General features: G+C 39.4%; 1 protein-coding gene and 1 long non-coding RNA gene across 5 annotated transcripts in view; one reads left to right on the top strand and one right to left on the bottom strand.

The window, feature by feature from the left end:
• Positions 1-11,271, top strand: part of LOC124110386 — a 143,262-nt gene extending 131,991 nt beyond the window's left edge. For 2 of the 4 annotated variants that reach the window (XM_046469725.2, XM_046469724.2), the window contains 11 exons: positions 1,065-1,204; positions 1,743-1,919; positions 3,472-3,645; positions 5,419-5,598; positions 5,792-5,896; positions 6,031-6,288; positions 6,415-6,543; positions 6,677-6,761; positions 7,094-7,252; positions 7,362-7,439; positions 8,734-11,271. In XM_046469725.2, the coding sequence (XP_046325681.2) occupies positions 1,065-1,204; positions 1,743-1,919; positions 3,472-3,645; positions 5,419-5,598; positions 5,792-5,896; positions 6,031-6,288; positions 6,415-6,543; positions 6,677-6,761; positions 7,094-7,252; positions 7,362-7,439; positions 8,734-8,900 (1,652 nt within the window). In that variant the 3' untranslated portion in view covers positions 8,901-11,271. Of the gene's footprint in view, positions 1-1,064; positions 1,205-1,742; positions 1,920-3,471; positions 3,646-5,418; positions 5,599-5,791; positions 5,897-6,030; positions 6,289-6,414; positions 6,544-6,676; positions 6,762-7,093; positions 7,253-7,361; positions 7,440-7,693; positions 7,746-8,733 lie in introns of all 4 variants that reach the window. The other 2 variants (XM_048391489.1, XM_048391488.1) reach the window with 2 other exon arrangements.
• LOC125377569 lies at positions 1,564-3,238 on the bottom strand. Its single transcript, XR_007219754.1, has 2 exons — positions 3,112-3,238; positions 1,564-2,128 (listed from the first exon to the last, which is right to left on the bottom strand). It is a non-coding gene; the product is annotated as an uncharacterized LOC125377569 (long non-coding RNA).
• Positions 11,272-27,607: the final 16,336 nt, after the last annotated feature.

Genomic DNA, 27,607 nt, shown 5'->3' with positions numbered 1-27,607 from the left:
TAAATCTGTCATGTTAGCTGATGTAGGATATATGCCCCCGTCACCAAGTAGTGTCCCTAAATCTGTCATGTTAGCTGATGTAGGATATATGCCCCTGTCACCAAGTAGTGTCCCTAAATCTGTCATGTTAGCTGATGGAGGATATATGCCCCAGTCACCAAGTAGTGTCCCTAAATCTGTCTTGTTAGCTGATGGAGGATATATGCCCCAGTCACCAAGTAGTGTCCCTAAATCTGTCATGTTAGCTGATGTAGGATATATGCCCCCGTCACCAAGTAGTATCCCTAAATCTGTCATGTTTACTGATGTAGGATATATGCCCGTCACCAAGTAGTGTCCCTAAATCTGTCATGTTAACTGATGTAGGATATATGCCCCCGTCACCAAGTAGTATCCCTAAATCTGTCATGTTAGCTGATGGAGGATATATGCCCCTGTCACCAAGTAGTGTCCCTAAATCTGTCATGTTTACTGATGTAGGATATATGCCCCCGTCACCAAGTAGTGTCCCTAAATCTGTCATGTTAACTGATGTAGGATATATGCCCCCATCACCAAGTAGTGTCCCTAAATCTGTCATGTTAGCTGATGTAGGATATATGCCCCAGTCACCAAGTAGTGTCCCTAAATCTGTCATGTTAGCTGATGTAGGATATATGCCCCCGTCACCAAGTAGTGTCCCTAAATCTGTCATGTTAGCTAATGTAGGATATATGCCCCTGTCACCAAGTAGTGTCCCTAAGTCTGTCATGTTAACTGATGTTGGCAACCACCTGACTCCTGGAATGGAGGACACTCCTCCCCCCTCATCCTGGCACTGCAATGTACTACCATATCACCAGTGTTGACAGTATCACACCATAAACAGGGGCCTATCTGCTTCCCTCCTTGCGGTCAGTTGGAGACTTGTGATATGGTATCACCAGTTAGGAAATGTGCCTTGCAAACATTGGCGGTGCTGTCTCTTCAGCTGCTGTCTGTAGGCTGGTAGACGTGAAGCATCACCTTCTCATGAGGCTGCTAATGTAACAGGAATACTTTGAGGTTTACTTATCTCTCCCCAGGGTCGGACAACCAGAGCCTCTACAGCCAGAGAAGTGGAGACGATTCCTCCGACGAGTCGGAATATTCCGTGGAATTTACGATACACGACAAATGTCCCAGCACTAGGTCCTCTCAGATGGCGCTGGCAACGCTGGACGAGGTAATGTACTCCCCACACTGAGATCATGCCAGGGGTTACTTGACTTGGTGTTGACAATATAGGCAATGGCGGTATTACATCTGGATCACACTTGGAAAAGTGCATCTTGCACAAACCTCAGCCAGGATTATGTTATCAGACTGCTGCATGCAGCAATATATTCGCATGATTAATATCATTTGTGGTGCATTGCCATTCCAAATGTCTTCACCCCATGTAACAATATAGACAGAATGTTCTGCTTCAGTACATATTGCCCAGTGTTTCCATGTTGTGCCTGCCACCCTTCCAGACGGGACTGACTTGGCAGACTCTCCAATATCCCCATGATAACAATGAGTTAGTTCTTTTAGAATCAGTTTTAATAAGGTACAGAGGCTCGTCATGTGAAGTATTTTGACAAATATCTACTAGATCCTACTAGATTTACCTTCTGTAACGGTATGGATATAATATCTATGTTATGAATAGAAGAACTGAAAGACCTATTGCTGAGAGTTGTGAGCATGTTTCTAGCAGTGCCTGGTTGTGTGTTCAGATGCAGGAGGAGACGAGGACCTTTGCAGAGGCCCTTTGGGATCATGTGACCATGGACCCGGATGAGCTGGGTTTCCGAGCAGGGGAGCAGATCCGGGTGACGGACATGTCGGACAAGGACTGGTGGTTCGGGTGTACGGAGCAGCGCCGGGGCTGGTTCCCGGCAGCCTTTGTGCGGGTAAGACCTGCTATATCACAAACTGGGTACAGGAAGCATTTCTAACAGGAAGTTTATGTTACGAGAAATTGAATATGTGTCTGGAATGTTTGTCCAGAAAAGTAAGGTGAACAAATAGTGTGTAGGAGTACATACACACTCGTGTCTGTCATGTCCGCCAAACACATTCCTTCCAATCACTGTGTGGAACCCTCAACTGCTAAATGCCACTGAAAGATAAAATTTCATCCACATCAATTGTTGATAACTCTCAGTATACACAGATTATGCAAGACAATATCAACCATTACAATTTGGTAATGTGATCATCATAGTTTGGGCCAGTACGACAAAGTGAAATATGTATCAAGGTGTTTTTTCACCAGTAATAGTTCTTGCTTTCACTTATCCACAAGTTTTTCTCACCAGATTTCAACATAAGACTTTCTACGTTGTGCTTGGTGTAACGAAGTCAGTTCATCAGTCATTGTCACATATTTAGGCACTAAGACTTTTTGAGGACTTTACGTGATTAAATAAAAGGCAAATGGGGGTTTTCTTTTTTCATATAGGAAATCATGATCATCATGCTCATGATGTCTGCTATTTTTGTTCCAGAACCCAATTATCACATTAAGTGTTCCTAATTTCTTCAATCAATTTTGCACTTGACTTTTGTAATACTTGCAAGTAAGATTCAGCTGTTAAAAAATATGTGTACATGTGTCGTTTTTGTAGATAAAGATACAGTTTTACTGCATAGTATGTTCATAGTATTTAATAATGGTATTGTTAAATCACTATAATAGTTGTTCATCAGTAGGACCCAGATACATCAACTGAAGGAATTAAACATATATTTGATTGTTATAAACCAGTGTTTTCCAAGTGATAGCCATCGGTATCAATTGTTGTGTTTACATCTGCATGGTGTTATTATATCATTCACTGTCAAATAAGATGCTTCTCAGGGACAGTCGGTTGAGAAACATTCTCTCTAATGATGTTTACTTACTCCAACCAACAACATCATTGATTCCTAAGTTTGAATTCAACTTCAATTAAAAACATTAAGTAGCAAGATGTCTAAATACACAGATAGATGAACTGTACACAGTGTAATTAACTGTTAATCTCCCCTCATCACCTAGGACTGACTGGCTATTGATAACACCTGCAATTAGCACACATCAAAGCTCCTGCTGACTGTTACCTGTGTACAGCTAGTGTTGTCTCAGTCTCTTGTTGCAGCATGTTATCTCATTAGGGGGTCCTTTGTGTTTCCTTGTTGACTGTCTCACCTTTGTTGACTTGGTTGTTGATTGGTTAAGAAAAGCATCTGTAATGAATACATCCAATTAGGGAGAGTATTACATCTGCTTCTTGAGTTGCTGATGCAGTTCAGCTGTGAATGTGAAACAGTGTACCTGTGCTAGATAGTGCTAAAGGTTTTTTTGTGCTACATGGAAACCCTGTTCTAGTTTACTCAGTTCTCACAATGAGGTACATTATCAACCAAGCATTCAAGGGGTTTTCAAGTGGTGATGACTTTGACTTGTCTGTATTTGACCAGCTGTGGGTGAATCAGGAGAGGTTTGACGAGGACATGATCATACACGATGAAACCGAGGAGTCTCCGAAACTCAGGAACCATGGGATGAACACTGATCAAGGTCGGGCCAATGTTGTCAATGAAATCATCCATGCAGAACGAGAATATGTCAAGCATTTACGTGATGTTGTTGAGGTGAGACATGAGTTTATTCACCAATTTGTATTCCTCTGTTGACACTATTAATGACAGATAATACTTAATTTTTAACTTTACACGCTTTCTGCAAGTCATACAAGATAAGAAGATAGGTGTGCACATTGAATAGAAATCAAGTCATATTTGTTCTACTGCTTGGTAAAAATCAAGAAATCATTGTTTCTGACACAAGACATCCTATCTGCACATACTCAAGCCATCATGTGTTTGTATATCTGCACATACTCAAGCCACCTTGTGTCTGTATATCTGCACATACTCAAGCCACCTTGTGTCTGTATATCTGCACATACTCAAGCCATCATGTGTTTGTATATCTGCACATACTCAAGCCACCTTGTGTCTGTATATCTGCACATACTCAAGCCACCTTGTGTCTGTATATCTGCACATACTCAAGCCACCTTGTGTCTGTATATCTGCACATACTCAAGCCACCTTGTGTCTGTATATCTGCACATACTCAAGCCACCTTGTGTCTGTATATCTGCACATACTCAAGCCATCATGTGTTTGTATATCTGCACATACTCAAGCCACCTTGTGTCTGTATATCTGCACATACTCAAGCCACCTTGTGTCTGTATATCTGCACATACTCAAGCCACCTTGTGTCTGTATATCTGCACATGCTCAAGCCATCATGTGTTTGTATATCTGCACATACTCAAGCCACCTTGTGTTTGTATATCTGCACATACTCAAGCCACCTTGTGTCTGTATATCTGCACATACTCAAGCCACCTTGTGTCTGTATATCTGCACATACTCAAGCCACCTTGTGTCTGTATATCTGCACATACTCAAGCCACCTTGTGTCTGTATATCTGCACATACTCAAGCCATCATGTGTTTGTATATCTGCACATACTCAAGCCATCATGTGTCTGTATATCTGCACATACTCAAGCCACCTTGTGTCTGTATATCTGCACATACTCAAGCCACCTTGTGTCTGTATATCTGCACATACTCAAGCCACCTTGTGTCTGTATATCTGCACATACTCAAGCCACCTTGTGTCTGTATATCTGCACATACTCAAGCCACCTTGTGTCTGTATATCTGCACATACTCAAGCCATCATGTGTCTGTATATCTGCACATACTCAAGCCACCTTGTGTCTGTATATCTGCACATACTCAAGCCATCATGTGTCTGTATATCTGCACATACTCAAGCCACCTTGTGTCTGTATATCTGCACATACTCAAGCCACCTTGTGTCTGTATATCTGCACATACTCAAGCCACCTTGTGTCTGTATATCTGCACATACTCAAGCCACCTTGTGTCTGTATATCTGCACATGCTCAAGCCATCATGTGTTTGTATATCTTCACATACTCAAGCCATCTTGTGTCTGTATATCTGCACATACTCAAGCCACCTTGTGTCTGTATATCTGCACATACTCAAGCCATCATGTGTCTGTATATCTGCACATACTCAAGCCACCTTGTGTCTGTATATCTGCACATACTCAAGCCACCTTGTGTCTGTATATCTGCACATACTCAAGCCACCTTGTGTCTGTATATCTGCACATACTCAAGCCACCTTGTGTCTGTATATCTGCACATACTCAAGCCACCTTGTGTCTGTATATCTGCACATACTCAAGCCACCTTGTGTCTGTATATCTGCACATACTCAAGCCACCTTGTGTCTGTATATCTGCACATACTCAAGTCACCTTGTGTCTGTATATCTGCACATACTCAAGCCATCATGTGTCTCTTTTCCCAGGGTTACCTCAAACAGGCCAAAAAGAGACCAGAAATGTTCCCCGAGGAGAAGATCTCAATCATTTTCGGAAACATAGAGGAAATCTACAATTTTGCCACCAAGTTTCTTGCCAGCTTGGATAAAGTTTTCAACAAGGAAGCCCCTCACATGAGTGGTGTTGGCGAAGTTTTCCTCTCACATGTGAGTTTATTGTATGTAATCTGTTATGTTCATGTAATGTAAATAATGAGTGGAGCAGCAGGAAGGAGGTTTTTATCAGTAGAAATATAAGGATGGGAATTCACAAACTTACGTGTGAATTGCTTGGTGTGTGGGTTGCGTCCAGCTACACATTATGATGTGATATATATGGAAGATGTCATCTTTGTTTCAGAGCAAGAGTTTTGAGATCTACTCCGACTACTGCAACAACCATCCAGGGTCGGGGGAGGTGGTCAAGGAATTGTACAGGAACAAAAAATACAGACATTTTTTCGAGGTAAAGAGTTCAAATAGAAAATTCAATGAATGTGTCATAAATTAACATTTACTCTTATGGGAAATTAACTTTCTCAGTACTTGCATAAATATCCTATACTAGATCTAATGTTATGCCGTCTACCCTCCCGCCAGGCATGTCGTCTGCTCCAGGATATGATAGAGATCCCCTTGGAGGGTTTCCTGCTAACCCCTGTCCAGAAGATCTGCAAGTACCACCTCCAACTGAATGAGCTGCTCAAGTACACACCACCAGACCACCAAGACTTCCACTTCGTTAAGGCAGCACTTGACTCCATGAAGAAAATAGCCACACTCATCAATGAGAGGAAGCGCAAGATGGAGAGTATCGAGAAGATTGCCATGTGGCAGGCATCAGTGGATGACTGGGAGGTGAGACCAACAGACTATTTGGCTGGGAAAATACTGGAAAATAAGCCTAGGGTTGTTATTGAATGTGTTAATACAGTAATGTATATAACTATTGTATTTATTTATCATGTGTTTATTTGTTCCCAGGGCGATGACTTGTTGCAGCTGAGTTCGGAGTTGATCTACTCCGGGGAACTGAACAAGATTAACTCGAGTGGCTGGTCACAGGAAAGATACTTCTTTCTTTTTGACCATCAACTTGTTTACTGTAAAAAGGTATGATTTTTCTTTTTCAACACCAGTTAATCAATTAATAGATATTTGTGTATGTTTCGTGAGTGAAAGGCATCGCTAGTATTATTAGTGCAAGAAAATACTTCAGACATACACGCCACTTTGTGAATTTCAGGATCTACTGAAAAAGAATGGTTTCTGCTACAAAGGTCGGGTTGACCTCGATCACAGTGACATCATACCGCTGGCTGATGGGAAGGGTAAGCTGATGACACCATTAACATAGTCTTCTGTAGTGTAATATATAGACATCAGGAGGTGAAGGATGCAAGTCCGAGTCAGCAATCAGTCTGCTCTACTTAGAAGCACAGAAGAATGTTCCCATGTATTCACAATGAGTATTTTATGTCAGCAGTAATATTTCACCTCTTAGATGATGACCTTTAGATAATCAAATTACCTGCAATGATCCATGTCATAGGGATCAAGATTTGCAAACAGCCAAGTAAGCTGAGGTGTGGTGTTCAGATGCCCAGTACAATGTCCCGTTGCGTTCACATGCCAGTACAATGTTGTGTTCTGTTGTGTTCAGATGCCCAGTACAATGTTACAGTAAAGCATGCATGGAAGATTCACGACACCATGCGAGACAAGTGGTACCTGCTGGTTGCCAAGTCGGACCAAGTGAAGCAACGGTGGCTCAAGGCTTTCGAGGATGAGAGGAAGAGGGTTAAAGATGACCAGGAAAACAGTGAGTAGACGTTCAGCCATTAGGCTGTTGCTGATTGTACATTGTGAAGGTAGAGCAGCATGGGTTGGCACTGTTTTGTGGACCTGATGATATCCTTATTGTGTTCCAGATTTCAACATCCCTGTGCACTTAAAACAGACAGCTATCCACAACCTCAAACAGAAATCACATCTTGCAAAACCAAAAGGTAAGCATGGACCTTATATACTTTATTAAAACTTCTATATAAAGGCCTGGGCAAAGTTGATAAATGTTTCAGGAACTATTGTTCATATTTGGTGTTATTATTACCTAGCAGTCATTCCCTTGACTAATATGTTTGACATGGCCAGTAGTACACTTGGATGAAGATGTACATATGTGTATTACCCAACATGTCTATGTCACTAACTGTGCTGGAGAGTGTGGAGAAGGACTACTATGTCAACTTGTGGGTTTCAGGCTTGTTTTTATGGTTATCAAAGCGAAGTGATAGATGATCAGTATGGAGGAGGTAACCACGGTGACAGTACTATATTTCTGCATTTGGTCTTGTGTGGTTCTCACCAACTACTAAATATCATACTAAAGCTTGGCATTGCTAGAACAACACCAGACATTTGGAAAACACAAATGAAGCATTTTTATGGTAAGGAAATACTTGATGAACTTGTAAATCAACTGGTCATGTTGAGTTGAAGGGAGATAACTTTGCCAAGCTTTAGTGACTGGAATCTCATTTTACTTTCAACTCGTTGTATGCCTGTACCACCTACCTGTATCACCTCATCCTTCATGGATTTAGTTTTTTTATGTTAATTTATTAAAGCACACATTATGTGGTCATTTTTGTGTGGATTAATTTTGAAGTAGTTTATTGTTTTGTATATAGTGAGATTTGTAGCTCAGTTACACACAACCGATATAGCCTGTAGATTATAGCTATCAAATAATTCTACGTTTGTCAAATCATCAATAATTACTTGTGAAACATTTCATCTTAACTCTAAAAATTGCATTTATAAATTTAACAATTTATGATCGCATTCATATGATATGTCCTCAATGTATTCTTCATTTGCCATGTTTATTTGCGCCCCATACAATAGTGATTAACTCTGAGAACTAGTTCTGTTGGTACCTTGGTAAAAGGTGTATTATCCAATGTATCATGCATGTCTATCATGTTGTACTGTGTACTCTCTACCTACCCACTCATGGTCACTTGTCATACAAGCAAGGGTAAACTGACTTGATCATTCATTGACAAGCATGGGCTGGTGTCCAAATCACATGCAAGTTAAGTTGTAACTTATGCAATATTTGTTTATTTGTTGAATAAAATATGAGCAGATCTGCTTGTTTCCATGATAACATAACTTCATCTACTGAAATCATCTTTGCCAAATATACAACTGTATTTTAATTCCTGTATGAACACGTCCTGTGAATGGATGAATGCATGCATGTGTTGCCTAACTGGTACTTGTGTGTGCTTCTAGGGAAGAGAAAGGCAGCTAGAAGTGCAAGTCTACGTCACACAAAGAAAGATGCTACATTTGCGGTGCCAGGAACACTTCCCCGCAAGAAGCAGCAAGATTCACTTGGGGACATAAACCAATCAAAGAAACTAACATGGTTCTTTCTGGGTCAGGGGAAGAAAAAGTGAAGAATGTGTTTGCGGCTAGCTCCTGCTGGCAAAGAGACGCCAGCATTACTGGCAGTGTTTCTTCACTGTTCCCCACCATTGTCTTATAGTGAACACACGTCACAAACACTATTTATCAACTGATTTTGTTCCATGTCAAACATGGACAGATTTATTACAAGATTGGTGTCTATTAGGTGCCAGATGCTACTATTGGTTCCTATTTGATATCAGATACTACCATTGGTTCCTATTTTGTGCTACCATTGGTTTCTATTTTGTGCCAGACACTACCAATGGTTATTCATATCAAGTGCTACAACATGTTATAGACGATAGTGCAGTGTGTGTCCACTTATAGAGAAGCATAATGATTCTTACCCTCTCAAGGATGGAATGGCCTAGTTGTAAGTGTGGATGGATTAGCAGCTTGTGGTATGACGGCTAGAGACATATCTGGACAGTGCTAGCAGTGTTGTCATGCCATTGGTGCCAGTCAAGGACCTTGTGATGTAGATATTGAAGGCTTGAGGTTCCTATAGCTGCCTAGACCAGACTGAACTTACATTGCCTGCAGTAGGCCATGGAAACAACAGGACTTCTGTCTCAGCTGCACAGCTTTAACTTGTGTTTTATGTACTGTCCATGGCCTACAGCCATTGTTAACCAGTCATTTTTAGTCATTCAGATTCACCTGTTGTAGTGCTTAATTCAATTTTATGTATATTGTGCTTCATTAATGCAAATGACAGTTGTCTGTTAAGAGACAAATATTTTCTAACATTTATATATTCCTACAAGTATTTACAAACTATTGTTTGTACATTTTGAATTAGAGGAGGTTCATACATTAATTATTTATCCACTATTACTGCTGAAATGTGCAGGGGAATAAGCTGCATGTTGTCTAGACCTTTCTCTTCATTACAATATTTCCAATTCAAAGCCATTCTATGTGTATTTCATAAAGTAGGCCATGTTAGTGAAATCCCACATTGAGACCACTTATACAAGATGTGTTCATTCCCCCAGCAGTGGGTGTAGGGTACAGATAAACTGGACCAAACAAGTTTACAGCATTTGTTCTGAATCAGGTTTATGTCCTTGATACTGTCCTGAATGTTTGACCAGGTCAAGGAACAAGACTCCAGTAACAGTGTACAGGTGCTAAAGGCAGGCCTCTGGGCAACCTGCACAACTCTATTCCTATACACCTTTGTCAAGATGCCAGAGTAATATATTGAGGAATACCACACAAGTATTACAGAATGCCACAGGTCATCACTGTAACATTTATGTCCTACTGGCAAGAGTAATCAAATGAGAATAAACAAGTTTTCCTTCATACACAAATTAGCTGAAGTACAATTGTATAGTTCCTTTACATCGAAGGACATGCCATCTTGTCTCACATGGGAGACACATCTCATAACAGAGCAAGGGATGTAACTCATGTGACAAATGAAAAAAAAACAGTGCTTGTTCATTAAAGGGAGATAATTTTTTTGCTGATGTGAATAGAGTTATCTGCCTTCCATTTGCTCAACCCATTATCGAAGCTAGTCCACATGTCTTTCAATCTGTACATGATCTGTGGATGCAAGCCCAACACCAACTGTGGCTGTTATCAACTATGTCATGTAACAACAGTGTAAATGTGTATTATAACAATCTGAAAGGGGTGGTCAAGTCCTGGACATAAAATACAATGTACAGTAGTTGTAGAATAACAATGTGAAATACAATGTAGGAGTTAGTTGGTATTCCACTGATCCGTTCTTATACTCCAGTTCTACTTTCACACAAACATACCCTGGATAATGTGTTCGTCTACATAGCATAATGTCCTAATCTAGTTGGAAGGAGAAAAGGGTTGCAGTTAGTGGGATCAATGGTCGTATGTTAGGTGGAAGGTCACCAAGACACTATGTGCAAAGCTACATGTTTTTAAACAATACAAATATTTCATGAGTATTTGGCTGCCATCTTAGCATTAGAAGGTGCTTGTGACTAGATCTGTGCAAGGTGAGTGTTTTTTAAAATGTGTAATACAACCAGTTGGTGCAATACCTAGGATGCCGTGAGCGAGAACAGAAATAAGTGTTAGATCTGAATGAACTATAAGTTTCAAATGTTGGTTATAATGAAACAATATTGATCCACTCATGAAAATAAAGATATGATCTTTAATAATTTCTGACTTTTCAAATGTACACATCTTTTAATTGCTTTGTACATAGACATATGTATTAGATCTCATGGCTTGTGTACATACATTGTCTCTGCTGGCTATTTATACACTTTGTCTGGATGTGCAGACACTTTTATACATCTTTTTCTGCTGTTTGTAAATATGTACAAATATTCATCCTCAAATAAATGATCACAATAATAAGGGGTTCTGGTTTTGTTTTATAAGAATATTTAGGATGTAAACATGATCAATGTGCTAGGTTTTTCTTTTTATGCCTTTGCTACATGAAAATATTGAAATGAATTTGAATACAGTTCCAGCATTGATAACAGAAAATGTTTTTCCATCCTTCCATAAACAACAAGCATCCCAGTGACACCACCGTACCTGTCTCTGAACATATTTGTCATGTCAACGGTTATTGACTTTGGACCTTGGGAATTGTCTTTACAGATGTCATGAGAAGGGGAAAAAACCTCACTAAAATGTGCCATTTCTCAAAAAGATTTAATGCTTTTATGCAAAAAGCAATATTTGTAATATCTGTTATATTATTGTCAATTCCTTCAAAATTGTTACTTTGACAGTCTTGCAACAGAAATGAAATGACCACTTCCTTGTAAGGCAAACTTGACTGTTTTGAAGACCTTGAAGACAGTCTGGTTTAAGCTTGTTGTGCTAGAGGTGTGTGTTGTGCAGGACTGGATGTACATTGGCTATGTTATGACTTCGGACCCTTGCATGAAATGTTGGAACTGGGTGTGCTTGTTTCTGCAAGTGTCAAACACCTCCAGTTTAAGAATGGACTACATGTATGTACTGCTGTGCCCTAATTGAGATGAGAATCTGAGAGGGTGATTATGGGGACTGAACAGATCTGACGCACCAGGGAGGCAGCTGCTGCTGGGCCCGAGGATGATGTCACCAGATGGGTTCACAACACAGCATCCTTTACTAGCCAGTGTAACCATGGGATAAGTGCATTTCCCTCCTGAAAACATGGACCCTCTCACTGATATCTTATGACATGATAATACAAATAGCAGTCCAATCATATTGTATTCATGTGCTGAAGAAATGGTGCAGGTTCATGATGAATGGAGATGGTGACATCGCATGGGTCCAGGTTACGCCATGTAACAAGTTGTAACAGTAAACTAGCACAACACAGACACCATGTAACAAGTTGTAACAATAAACTAGCACAACACAGACCAAATACCAAGTTGTAACAATAAACTAGCACGACACTGACACCATGTAACAAGTTGTAACAGTAAACGTAAGACTGGTAGCACAACACAGACCATGTAACAAGTTGTAACAATAAACTAGCACAACACAGACCATATACCAAGTTGTAACAATAAACTAGGACGACACTGACACCATGTAACAAGTTGTAACAGTAAACTAGAATGACACTGACACCATGTAACAAGTTGTAACAATAAACGTAAGACCGGTAGCACGACACAGACCATGTAACAAGTTGTAACAGTAAACGTAAGACCGGTAGCACGACACAGACCATGTAACAAGATGAAACAGTAAACACAAGAACGGTAGCACAACACTGAGACCATGTAACAAGATGAAACAGTAAACACAAGACCGGTAGCACAACACTGAGACCATGTAACAAGATGAAACAGTAAACACAAGACCGGTAGCACAACACTGAGACCATGTAACAAGATGAAACAGTAAACACAAGACCGGTAGCACAACACAGACCAAATACCAAGTTGTAACAATAAAGTAGCACAACACCGAGACCATGTAACAGTAACCCTGCACAACACTGAGACCATGTAACAAGTTGAAACAGTAAACACGAGACCGGTAGCACAACACTGACACCATGTAACAAGTTGTAACAGTAAACACAAGACCTGTAGCACAACACTGAGACCATGTAACAAAATGAAACAGTAAACACAAGACCGGTAGCACAACACAGACCATGTAACAAGTTGTAACAATAAACTAGCACAATACTGACACCATGTAACAAGTTGCAACAGTAAACACAACACCGGTAGCACAACACCGAGAACATGTAACAGTAACCCAGCACAACACTGACACCATGTAACAAGTTGAAACAGTAAACTCAAGACCGGTATTACAATGCTGTGACCATGTAACAAGTTGAAACAGTAAACACAAGACCGGTATTACAACGCTGAGACCATGTAACAAGTTGAAACAGTAAACACAAGACCTGTATTACAACGCTGAGACCATGTTACAAGTTGTAACAGTAAACACGAGACCGGTAGCACAACACCGAGACCATGTAACAGTAACAACAGCACAACACTGAGACCATGTAACAAGTTGAAACAGTAAACACGAGACCGGTAGCACAACACTGAGACCATGTAACAAGTTGTAACAGTAAACACAAGACCTGTAGCACAACACCGAGACCATGTAACAAGTTGAAACAGTAAACACGAGACCGGTAGCACAACACTGAGACCATGTAACAAGTTGAAACAGTAAACACAAGACCGGTAGCACAACACCGAGACGATGTATAAGTAACCCAGCACAACACTGACACCATGTAACAAGTTGAAACAGTAAACACAAGACTGGTAGCACAACACTGAGACCATGTAAACAAGTTGTAACAGTAAACACAAGACCGGTATTACAACGCTGATACCATAAAACAAGTTGAAACAGTAAACACAAGACCTGTAGCACAACACCGAGATGATGAATAAGTAACCCAGTACAACACTGACACCATGTAACAAGTTGAAACAGTAAACACAAGACCGGTAGCACACCACTGAGACCATGTAACAAGTTGTAACAGTAGTGACCGGTAGCACAACAGTGAAACCATGTAAAAAGTTGTAACAATAAAGTAGCACAACACTGAGACCATGTAACAAGTTGAAACAGTAAACACAACACCGGTAGCACAACACCGAGACCATGTAACAGTAACCTAGCACAACACTGACACCATGTAACAAGTTGTAACAGTAAACACAAGACCGGTAGCACAACACCGAGACCATGTAACAGTAACCCAGCACAACACTGACACCATGTAACAAGTTGAAACAGTAAACACAAGACCGGTAGCACACCACTGAGACCATGTAACAAGTTGTAACAGTAGTGACCGGTAGCACAACAGTGAAACCATGTAAAAAGTTGTAACACTAAAGTAGCACAACACTGAGACCATGTAACAAGTTGAAACAGTAAACACAACACCGGTAGCACAACACCGAGACCATGTAACAGTAACCCAGCACAACACTGACACCATGTAACAAGTTGAAACAGTAAACACAAGACAGGTATTTTAACGCTGAGACCATGTTACAAGTTGAAACAGTAAACACAAGGTCGGTAGCACAACACTGGGACCCTAGCGATATGAAACCTGACAGTCTCAGCAAAGAAATCCAGCACCATAATTACACATCTATCACCCTCCATGGATATCCCAAACATCTAGTAAATACACAGCATACCCAGCAAGAAAAGCCACCCGTTTCCCACTCCAAACCAGCCCCATCACCAATTTTCGTCAGCATCCCATACTAAGGTCCTGATCAAATGGCCAACATGGATGTGACATTCACCTCCGACATCTTACACCATAACGGTAATGGTCCCACCCAAACCCCTGGAGAAGTGTGTATGAGATATCGTGCAACTGTGGAGATACATATAGTGTAGACTTCACGACCCATAACCACCAGAATAAAAGAACAGTAGATCTCTGTCGAAAAATCCGCCCTTTTGGAACATCTCATCCAAAACCTTGAACACGATATTCCCTGGCAAGAAATCCAGATCTTCCATACCAACATTAGTCACTGGATAAAGAGGAACTTCAAGAAACTATTGAAATCCAAAGAACAGAGGCATCAACCTACCCAGCGTGTACTCCACTGTTCTTTAATCACATCATCAACCAGATATGGACATCTTGATCACCTTATTGTTAGTGTTACCATAGTCAGTTCCTTGTTATCATACAGCCATCCCCATCACTACACCTTCAGTGTTCTTAGTTGGCTTCTCTCATGTTAATGTCATTGACTTCGTCATTATATTGTTATCTTTGTAATTAGTCCTACCTTGTGTTAACATATCATCATTGATCTAGATATTAACTCTATACACTTCCTCAGTATACCTGATGAAGGAGCAACAGGTAGCTCTGAAACGTCGTGACAAAGAGTAAAAGAAGTTGAAATCCATAAAAAAGTGTCATGTATTTACGTTCTTACATTTTCCAAATGCCCATCCAAGACTCAAAACAAAGTTATTTTATGCTATTTTCAAAATCAATCGACAAGTCTGACTGTAGGGGGAACAAAGGGATGTCATCTCAATTAAGAAACCTCCTGTGACATCATCTTTTGCTTTCTGATTTTTGTATCATGACCGCTGATGATCAATATTGCCTGGTTATTAGCCTATAATCAATGATGGAATGAAGTCCACAACATCACGGCTTTTTACAAACTTTATAATAACCTGTATCTACACTGGATGTTTTTCATCAACATAATAATAATCTGTACCCCGCTGAAGTAGTTTTTTACAACCCTTGTCATGGACCCTCAGTGTAGTGATCTGTCCTGCCTGAATCAGCCTTTCTTTTAATAGTTCCTCATCCTGGGATAACAGTCACATTTCGTTACTGATCCCTACTGCTTCCATTCCGGCAACTGACAAGTCTTCCGTATAGAAGAGGAAGGGTTTTTTAATTCATGCTTTAGAAATATTAGAAATTAATACTTGGAATAAGTAATACAATATGTTGTGTTTTTGTTCTTGTATACCTGATCGCGTCTGAAAAATTTAATAAAAGATACTGCGCAATCCTCGTCACGTGAAACTTGCTTTGACATCACTGATATAATAAAAACCTTGTGGTAATTCTCTCCATGTAATAGTTTTTTCGATCTCCATTATTATATATTTGTATAAGCATTTGTCTAAATGTGATCTAATGATAGAAAGCAATCTATTTTTAATCTCTAACCAGTTCTTTGGTTTTGGCACGGAATAATTGACGCGCTTGTTGCCTCCCCTGTTCTATGAACTTTTTTTTCTCATCTTCGCTAATACCACTGGTCTTACGAGATTTTGATCGAATATCCTGCTTCATTGCGTTGTATTTGGTGAGTTCTGACAACACTAAACGAAACTCATCCTCGGATATCTTACGATCGACCATTGCTGTCGAAATATGATCCTCAATGCTGTTCAACTTAGCTTCGGCGAGTATCCGAATACTATCGTGTTTTAATGCTTTCTTTTGTAACCTACGAGAAATGAATTTTATCGCTATTCCTGCCAGTCCCGAGACTACAGCGGCTATTTCCATACCGAGCACGATAGGCGCGGTGATTATAGTTGATAGTAAACCTACACCCGCTACACCGAGTCCCATGCCAGCTGCTACAAGCGCGGTGTCAACTCCGTCTAGAGCATTCACGGCTCTGCGATACTTTTTATACAATCCAAGTCTCAACTCCCTATCCTTCTCTATTCGATGTTTTATGTCGCTTATTTGATGTAATCGAAATCCATCAACAGTATCCATCTTTTCAAATGCTTCATCGAGCGCTGGATATAAACTCATAGTGTATATTAGGATCATATAATAGTCTTTAATTGGTCTTGCTTAAATGTTTTGAGACTATACATCAACCTTATCAAATGTATATTATACAGCAAGAATATCTTAGATAGAGAAATGCTGTCACTTTTAATAATTTGGACCCCCTCGAGGGTTGCAACGGGTGATGCTCCGATATGAATAATACTGCAACGTCGACGTTGGTGTTTCTTTAGCCATTTAATCGATAGACCTGGTAATATTTCGAAGGCATTTTCCGGTGCATCTCGGAACAAGACTTCAATAATAAGCGTAGAAATATTAGGTATTGCACTCAAGTTAACTTTAATATCATCGAATTCAGTAACCAAATTTAAACTGACGTTTTTGGATTGCCGGACGACTATATAACATATGACCTGGGTTTTCTGGCAGGGGGGTAACTAACACACTTTTTCGTTTTGATGGGATATAAGCCGCGAGTACGATGCCACTATTTATTATCTTAGTTAAATTATGTCCCTTACCCATCATCACATAAGGTGGGGTAATGACGATATTCAGTAGCCACTCGATGTTTGCTTCGACCATAGTCCATTTATTCTCGCCGTTGAGAATAATATTGTACGAAGTGTTTTTAATGAGTCTACTAACGTCGACATCGCTTAAATCTTCTAGATTACCCGTGAATGTGACTTCTTTCCGCTTGTATACATTATCGTGTAAGTGTAAAGCGTATAACTTACCATTGTTACCGGGTTTATCAAATCCTTCTGTGTCTCCGAGATCGGAAAGCGCAATTGTATTACATTGTCTGAGCGTTCCAGGGCCTGATGCATCAACCATTATTTTTAATATGGAGTGTTACACTCAAGTATCCTATATGTACTGGTTGGTGTTTTACATCTAATACAGAAATTTTGAGGTCTGAAATAATACCCCGCTTTAATTTTTTATATCGTAATGGTGAGAAAGATTCCGTTCTACCGCTATTATATTTTTCATTTTTCACTGGAACACATCTGAGTAGAGTTGAAGGACTTTCTAGTTGAATATTATTTGTCGTACTGATTTGATCAAGATGGATACACAACTCTTTATAGGGAACTAAATCGGGTAATTTAACATCCAGATGTATGCCAATTAAGCGAAAAAATTCCCATGTAGCTGATTGTTCCAATAAAATTATATTGTTTCGGTCGAATTTCACTTTCCCATTCGACTCATTTTGTGTGAGACTCATTCCATTAGGCTTAAAAATTTCATCATTGAGTGAGCTTATGCTGTAATACCCATCAGGTATAGTAAAGCGTTTGATAATAGTACCCCTTGTATTTAATAGCATTATCCTATTATTATCTTTTGTAGCATTTATATTGGTCCACCGTGGGTAATACGTTACATCGCATAGAGCTACTTCGAGTTGTCCATCGGAGTTATCGATAGTATGAAGCAGTTCAATAGACTGACCATTTGTTATTCCCAGGAGTGTAACATACATATTAAATATACAATGATACTATATCATAACTTAAATATGGAATCAACCATTATTTATAATATGGAGTGTTACACTTAAGTATCCTATATGTACAGGTTGGTGTTTTACATCTAATATAGAAATTTTGAGGTCTGAAATAATACCCCGCTTTAATTTTTTATATTGTAATGTTGAGAAAGATTCCGTTCTACCACTATTGTATTTTTCATCTTTAACTGGAACACATCTGAGTAGAGTTGAAGGACTTTCTTGTTGAATATTATCCGTCGTACTGATCTGATCAAGATGGATGCACAACTCTTTATAGGGAACTAAATCAGGTAAATCGAGTCCCTGATCTGATGTCTTGAGTACTGTTATTTCTCCTCTCCATCCAAGTGTGTATGCTAAGTTCTCGTAAAGCTTTACATCCTTTTTTCCAGCGTTTAAAATCAGTAACCCATTCGACTCATTTTGTGTTAGACTAACTCCATTAGGCTTAAAAAATTCATCATTGAGTGAGCATACGCTGTAATACCCATCAGGTATAATGTATTTTTCACCATTTATTTCTTTCTCATTATTATAACCCCTCGCAGCATTTATATTGGTCCACCGTGGGTAATACGTTACATCGCATAGAGCTACTTCGAGTTGTCCATCGGAGTTATCGATAGTATGAAGCAGTTCAATAGACTGACCATTTGTTATTCCCAGGAGTGTAACATACATATTAAATATACAATGATACTATATCATAACTTAAATATGAAATCAACTTACATTACTAATCAATCGATTATAGTAACTGCCTCTGGTGCTGAGTTTAACGTTAAATTCCCTGATATCTTTGAAAAGTACAGGGTCACGGCAACTAGCGATAAAATGGTGCACGATTGGTTAATGCGATGCAATTTTGGCAGAATCAGTTAAACTTTGCCGTATGGTGTGCCACAACGGAATGTGGCGTATCTGTTAATGCCCCAGGATTTAAACTATATAAGTCTGTTATATTATTTCACGTGTACTATCAGATTAGACCTATACTTAAAGAAATTAGTGCTCCATTACCGCAGGATCGAGCGTGGAATTCCACAAATAATAATTATGATAAGAGGGCCTTCGAACGTATTTGTAATGAATTTAATGTTTCTACGAGTAAAGATTGGCGCATTAAAGGACCTAGTCTTGGTCTAGGTATTCCATACAGTGGACAAAAAACTGTTAAAGAAGAAAGTGATATTTTAGCTAAAGAAATGGTAAAAAAATCAGTAGATACACTTAGGTGGTCGCATAGAAGCAAACTTTATGTAAGATTACATAATATTTTCTTAAAAACTCATAATTGGGATAACAACTGGCAACTTTTTAATAATGATTGGAGGGAAGATATTATGAGTTTTAAGAGTGGCTTGCCTTATATTGTAATAAAGTTTGTGCATCCAAACGATACAACAGACGCTTGGAATGAATTTCTTAATGATAAAACGGAAAATAATTTTACTAACCCCTGATTTGAAAGAGTTAATGAATCGATAAGAACTTATGTATGGGCAATTCTCAGTGCACAATCGCAAACACGAACATCCATTATCGGTACTGGGACGGCGTTCGATGCGCAAAAACAGTTTGTCGCAAACGTGGAGGACGCCATTAATTCACCAGTTGACATACCATCGTCTATAAAGCGTTTTCAAGATGTATTACAGTACGCTCAATCCAAAGTGGACTACGTTTATGCGCCAGTACTATACATGTCTCCGAGTAATATGGAACTTAAGATCGGTCAAGTGATAGGTTATAATAATAAAATTGTTATCGCTACCGATAAACAAAAATCAGGTATAAATTCAGATATTAACGTCGAATTAATAACGCAAACAATCACAGGTGAAAAGGGAATAGTCAAGCCACAGTTATCTACTAACACATCTTTTAATGCACAACCATCTACTGAAGCACAAGTGCCACCGCATATTGAGGCTAAAAATCAACAACATATAGATGAAAAAACAGCGCTCGTAGTGGGTGGAGTCGCGGTTGGTTTACTCATGATTTGGATAAATAGTTCTTAGCGAACTGATTTGGTTAAATAGTTCTTAGCGAATACGTACAACAGCCCTGCAATTGCTACGATCAACCCCCACAAGTTTTGACTAAGCCAAGTGGTGGTCTTAGCTAATAAATTCAATAGCCAGGAAACAACACTCCCTATTATACCGGGAAGTGCGGCCACAGCTTTTTCAGCGAGCTTTCCCAGTGCTGAACCTAATGCTTTTAAATGCTTTTTTATCCACTCTTTTATGCCATCCAACGTAGGCGGTGATCCACCTCCTGTACCTAGTGTGCCACCTATTAACGCGAGAGTCAAAGTCAATATAATAAATCCCAACGCGGTTAAAATACTGGCAATGGTTATTCCCTGTTCTCTGAACAATGTTTTAATTTTATCGGCCAGTGTAGTGTCATCGTTGAGGACTCGATCGATAGTTTCTCGAATTCGACTGATTTGCGAACGAAATGCCTCTTTATTAGTGGAAGCAGCCTCGAGGTGGGCCGATCTTTCGTCTTCTAAGTTACGCAATCTTTCCGCTATGCGGCGTCTACTGAATTCATCGCCCGCCTGTTCAAGTTTTGTTTTCTCGTAAACTATATGCTTGTTGATTTCGGATATCTTGGCCATATTATTGTTGAGTTCTCCCCGCATTATTTGCATTGCCTTGTCAAGACCTCGTAATTCCCTAATACTGAACTCCGAATATGGTGATACACTGACCGTGGAATTATCGTAGTAGGTACCCAAGATTTCTTCAAGTCCGTCCGAGGCCACCTTCGAAGAAGCTTCCAAATTATCTGTGTTACCGAGTTCAGTACGCACAGTCCTAAGAACCTTAGTAGTCTTCGCGGAAAGTCGTCGGTAGTCCACAAAACCTAATTTATCACGAACAGTGCTGATGCCGTGTTTATTGGCTATCGTAGACAAGGCTAGGGGCTTACGAGTACTAGAATGCATAAGATCAATATCCTGAGCGCCACGCAGTCGCAATATTCCTTTACTATCTATCTCAAACTTTGAATAGTCACGACCTATTGGGGTATCTTTAATGGTATCGTAATAATCATCAACGGCTGGTTTCAAAAGTTCATCATTTACGGTTGGGTTCAAAAGTTCATCGTTAAAATTCATAAAACTGGTTTCATCAGTATCTTCGATTGGATTCTGGTTATCAAAGTCATCAAAGGTATCTAGATCAAAATCAGTCATTTTTATATTAAACATAGGGTACATGTTTTCAATATAATAATGTCTTCGCAATACGGACGCAAGTTAAACCCACAACGTAGACTTCGAGATCCATTAGGGGTCAAAGCAATTCGTCAGTCTGTAACTATAACTAATAACCCTAGTACCATCGATCAGAATCAAACGCTTCTGGTTCGCTTTCCTAATCTCGGCGCACACGATGTGTTAGTTCCGGGAACTGTCCGACTAGCATTTACGTTTGGTTTGACTTCTACCGACGTTAACAGGGAGCCCGTTCAGAACATAGGTCGTGCTATCGTTAAGAAAATCGCGATTAAAATTAGCGGTAATGAGGTTTTGAGTATCGACGATAGCGATGTATACTATTGTTACATGGATCTCTGGAGAACGGATAAAGAGCGGGAAAACTTACAGTACCAAGGTATTTGTAATAAGAACACATTGAAACTGCGCGTGGGTGCTAAAAATGGTGTTGATACCAACAAAGAAGATAAGGCCGTTGCCGACGCATTAGGTAACCGATTCTATATTCCCCTAGACTTTGAATTACTAGATTCCCACATGCCTTTTTATCAAGCATCCCTAGGTGATAGGTTAGAATATGAACTCACTTTTAATGACTACGGTAGAGTAATCAGAACTGGTGGTGAAGATACTAGCTATTCCATTGACAATATCTCTCTGGAGTACGATATGATAACGGATCCCGAATTAGCCAGACAAATTCGTAACCATTATACGGGAAGTTTAGCCATTTTGTACGATCGCGTGCTGCGACACCGAAAGATCACGAGGGACAAAAAAGATACGATGTTAATCTTAACGTCCCCACGAGGTCGTTGAAGGGTATTTTAATGTTGTTCGAGGACCCCTCCGATGCGTTTAAAAGGAATACCGAGAAGTTCTACAATCCCAAGATTACAAAAGTAGAATTGACTATCGAGGGCGTCCATAATCAACTATATAGCCAAGGAATGCAAGCGTATCACCAGTGGGATGAGATTAAAAAACTTCCTTCTATAAAACGTTCCCCAGAAGTTATCGCGGTCGTGAAAGATCTGTCTCTCGGGAGTGTATCGATGGGTGAATACCTCACCATGAAGTACACGCTATGGCTCGACATGCAAACAATGGATGATGACCAACTACACGGCAGTGGGAGGAGAATAGAAAATGCTAGCGAGGGTGTCACCATACAGATAACGAAGCTCCAGGAAACGGCTGGTAAATTAAACATATATTTGTACGTGATTATGGATGCGCAACTTAATATACAGAATGGACGATTCGTGCAAGCAATCTATTAATAATCTTTTACCTAATGATCCGCACTGCGCTATCATATGGGGGCAAACGGGCTGCGGAAAAACAGCTTTTGTTCTAGATATTTTAGAAAGTCATTATCGGGACATTTTCGATCATATTATTATTCTGTGCCCGACTATAAGCGTTAATAAAACATACCTATCGAGAGATTGGGTAATGAATGACGACGGGGTACACAGAGTCGATCCGGGCGATCGTTTACAAGACTGCCTCCGAGTATGTCACGAAAAATACAAAGGTGAATCAACCCTTTTCGTAATAGACGATTGCAGCGCGAGTAAAGAACTTGCCAAAAAGAAAGATATGCTTTCGTATTTAGCATTCTCCGGTCGGCATACTCAACATAGCGTTTGGGTACTTACTCAAAAATACAACTCTGTCCTGAAAGATCTCAGAGAGCAGACCAAATGGGTAGCACTGTTTCATTGCAAAGACAGAGATTCATTCGAGGAATGTTTATGCGAAAATGATGTATTTATACCAAGCCCGAAGGAGATAAAGTCAGAAAACTGTTAGCGGCAACGAAGCACTGTAAACTCGTATTAAAAACCGATCAACCAGCTGCTTATGCAATTGCTTAGCAAAATGTAGCAAAATTATAGCAAAATGTAGCAAAATGTAGCAAAATGTAGCAAAAATATAGCAAAATGTAGCAACTTGAACATTAGCGGTTAATATTACATAAAATGTGGTTCGAAATCATCATTCTTTCGCAACAGTTCATTATTACGGGTTGTATTGGATATGTCATATTATATTATGTTAGACTTAAATATCTCCTTAGGTATTACATTATGGAATGTGATGAACTCATCGAACAAATGCTCAAAGAATCTGAGCCTGATCAAAATGTAGATAAATCTTTAGATAAATCTTTAGATAAATCTTTAGATAAACATAGAGAAAGACTCGCCGCTTTGGTAGCCGGTGGAAAATGTTCCCAATATTTGGGGGAAAATTATACCATCGAAAAAATTGATAACATGACCGACGAAGACATTAAAAAACTGTACGCGCCTTACGAGTCTAGACTGGGAGCTACCATGACTAAAACAATAGGGTCTTCTATATTACAACTGTACACAGTTGTAGCTAGTACGTTTCTCCCTATCCCGGCAGAACATCCCATGTATTTATGCGAATCTCTAGAGAAAGACCCATTCATCGAACACGCTATAAGCTCAGTGAGCTGTGAGTTTTATCATAGATACGGAATGTTCTTAGCTCCACTCACCACAGCTTTAATAACGGCTAGGTATTGTCAATTTAAACATACATGCCCACTTAATAATAATGGAGACTCAACAGGTGACACCCCAACAGATTGTGAACGAAACTGCACAACAGATTGCATTTTAACATGTGAACGAAGAACAACTAGTGAATGAGGAACCACCACCAGCGATTGCACCACATGTGAATGAGAAAATACTAAAACCCAGAGTTACTAAGAACCCCCCAAAAATAGCTGCAGGAAGAAAGGGAGGACTGGCGAGGAAAGCGAAATTAATAAATAATTCAAATATTAATCCGATTAAAACATGGGCACTAGTAGGAGTTGCTGGTATAGCGGCTGTATGGTTCTTTTATAAGACCGGAGAAGAGAAAACGTCACCCCCAATGCAACAACAAGTTCAATTAGAGGTTAGCCCGCATATAATGCTATAAGAAGCATGACTACTCCAGTTACAGATGGTAAAATGTTGGTAAACGCGACGTATCATTCAGCGGTGGTCACCGGCTTGGCCATTGGCTATGCCCGTATGGCTAAAATAATTACTAAAGTCACACCTCCCAAGCTAGATTTTAATAGTTATGATATAGGTATGATGGTTCTGGATATTGGATTAGCAATGGCAACGAAGGATATGCTCATCAAACAAGGGCTTATCCCGGAAGACATAATGAAGTAATTAAACATTTGAATATATTATATTCATATAAACCATGGCAACAATTACGATGATGGTCGGTGGAGCTATTGTTAATGCTCTAGCTTTTTCGGGGAGTAATTTTTTATTTTCTAGTATGAGGGAATCAAACGCTAAAGAAGTTGAAGAGGAGTGTAAACGACATAACAATGCTTTAGAACAACTCCAAGCAGCCCAGTCACAATATACAAGGCAGAGAATGAAGAGATTAGACTTTATTCATGAAAAACTGCTTAAGGAAGGACATTCAATTCAAACGTTTAAGGATGTCGAATCTGCCATGCACGAATACTTCCTCGTTTATGGGAAAAAACTCGAGCCAATACGGAGACCAACAATAAGTCAGTTTTATACACCGTCAGAGGCTCAAAAGAACCGCGAGGTCGCATTTGTGATTATGGGATTGACTTCTGTATTGATTTTCAGCTATACAATTAAACGTAAGTCAGAGTGACAGCTGTGGCTATGCATAAACCATGACCTAGTTAGCTAATCAATATCTCACCAGTGTAGATGTGATTTGCATTTAGACAAATGATATGATAGATGTATAACCATGAATAATTGCATATTTACACTCATGGGTAAGACGACTCTATGTAACAGACGCTGTGTTGAAATTTACTGCGGCATACACAATTATTACATCAGGCGCGGAAACATAAACTATATGTGTTCTGTATGCGGGATAGGGGTCAAAGGTCGTTATTGTTTATGTAAGGAACACGGTGCTGATAGGGTCAGGAACCAGATTATTTATGCTAGGAAGAGAGATTACATCAATGAGAGGAATAGGTTGGGGAGAATACGTATTTAGATATATGAAAACAACTAATTAGACATTTGTCTCATTTTGCATATACCATTCAACCACAATGGTTTTTGTCAGAGAGTTGAAGGCTGTGGCAAAGCAAAGTGGCCTACGTGGATATTCTCGAATGAGAAAAGCTGAATTGATTACCTTACTAGGTTTGGAATACAACAAACCCCAGACTGTTAGGGAACTCAAAGCTCGAGCGAGAAACAGTGGGCTGAGAGGTTATTCTCGAATGAGAAGAGCTGAATTGATCGCTTTACTAGATAATAATGATGATGAACATAATGATGTTGAGAATAAACAACAAGAATTAATATTTGTACCCATATCCTCCGACGTTGGTAAATATCTAAGAGGTTGGAAGATGGATATTAATTCCAACATGGATGTTAACGATATTAAGCCGATATTAAGCCCATCATATCGAGTAAAATTAAGGAGGAGTTAGATGATTTACATAGTATAAAATACCAGCTGACGATTAAAATGTTATTGAGTAAAAGTAACACAGACGATAGCACCGACTATACCGAACCATATTTCTGCAGCAATCAAGAAGTTATAACCGAATCCGATACTATAAACGCATCATTAGATACATCAATTCAGAGGATACAGGAAACTTTAGAACGCTGGACTAATAGAGGTTCGGGTTGGGGTGTGGTTAAAATCGATAGTTTATATTTAGATATAGCAAATTATATGCCCTTCAAAGGTGGATCTTATATAGATTTACCCCCGTATTATAAGAAGAAAAAAGCCATAATTAACGTAAAAAATAAATCCGATGACTGTTTAAGAATGATGATAAGATCTGCATTGTTCCCCGTAGACAAGCATGCGGATAGACCTTCTAGCTATCCCCAAAACGATGGACTCAACTTCGATGGAATAGACGAACCTACACCAATATCACAAATTGATAAGGTGGAAAAACAAAATAATTTAGCTATAAATGTTTTCGGACATTCTAAAGGAATTGTTGTACACAGGATAAGCTCCGCTCCGGAACATATTCTCAGAATCAATTCATTTCTGATCGAAAAAGATGGTAAATATCATTATACGTGGATAAAGAGTTTAAACAGGCTATTATACGATCAAACAAAACATAAGGAAAAGAAATATTTCTGCGAAAGATGCCTGCATGGGTACAGCAGACAAGATCTATTAGAAGCGCATAAAGAAGACTGTAGAGGTGTTGGACAGAATGCTATCAGGATCGATATGCCTAAAGAGGGAAAAAATATATTAAAATTTGAACATTATTGTAATCAAATGTCAGTACCGTACGTAATTTACGCCGACTTCGAAGCGCTTATCAAACCCATAGAAAATACCAACCGAAGCAATAAAGGTAGTTTTACGTACAAAACTCAAGAACATATTCCTTGTGGGTTTGGATATATAGTTGTAAGGTATGATGGGAAAACAAACACTCCCGTGATTTACAGAGGTCCCGATGCAGCGGCAAAGTTCCTAGAATATCTACAAAATGAAGAGAGAATAATCAGGGAAAAATTATCGTGTAAGAAACCCATGTGTATGAGAAGGGATGATTGGAGGGCCCATAAGAAGTCAACGAGTTGTCATGTTTGTAATAAACCCCTGGATGGGGATTCCGTAAGAGATCATTGTCACGTCACGGGTAATTATCGGGGGGCCGCGCATAACGAGTGTAACTTGAAACCAAAAATGTATTCTCAAACAATACCTATCCCCGTTGTGTTTCATGACCTTAGGGGATACGATTCACATCTCATTATGCAAGCTATCTCAAAGACCGACGGCGGTTTAACCTGCATTCCTAATAATATGGAAAAATACATATCGTTCTCGTTGACTAAACCTATACATTATAAGGACAAGGATGGGAAATCTAGAATAAAGCAAAGTAATGGGCTTAGATTCATAGACTCCGTACAGTTTCTGTTATCTTCCCTGGACAATTTAGGTAATGCGAACAATCCCGATGACTTTGCGATAACAAATCAATATACCCATAAGATAACTCGTCATTTGTTGCTGAGAAAAGGTTTATATCCTTACGAATATATGGATGATTGGTCTAGATTCGAAGAAACTGAATTACCACCTCTCGAAT

This window comes from Haliotis rufescens, unplaced genomic scaffold, assembly GCF_023055435.1.
Source record: "Haliotis rufescens isolate VD_foot unplaced genomic scaffold, xgHalRufe1.0.p SCAF_9, whole genome shotgun sequence".
Taxonomy (NCBI): Eukaryota; Metazoa; Mollusca; class Gastropoda; order Lepetellida; family Haliotidae; genus Haliotis; species Haliotis rufescens.
The sequence above is the reverse complement of the archived record's forward strand: the minus strand, read 5'-3'. Positions and strand labels throughout refer to the sequence as shown.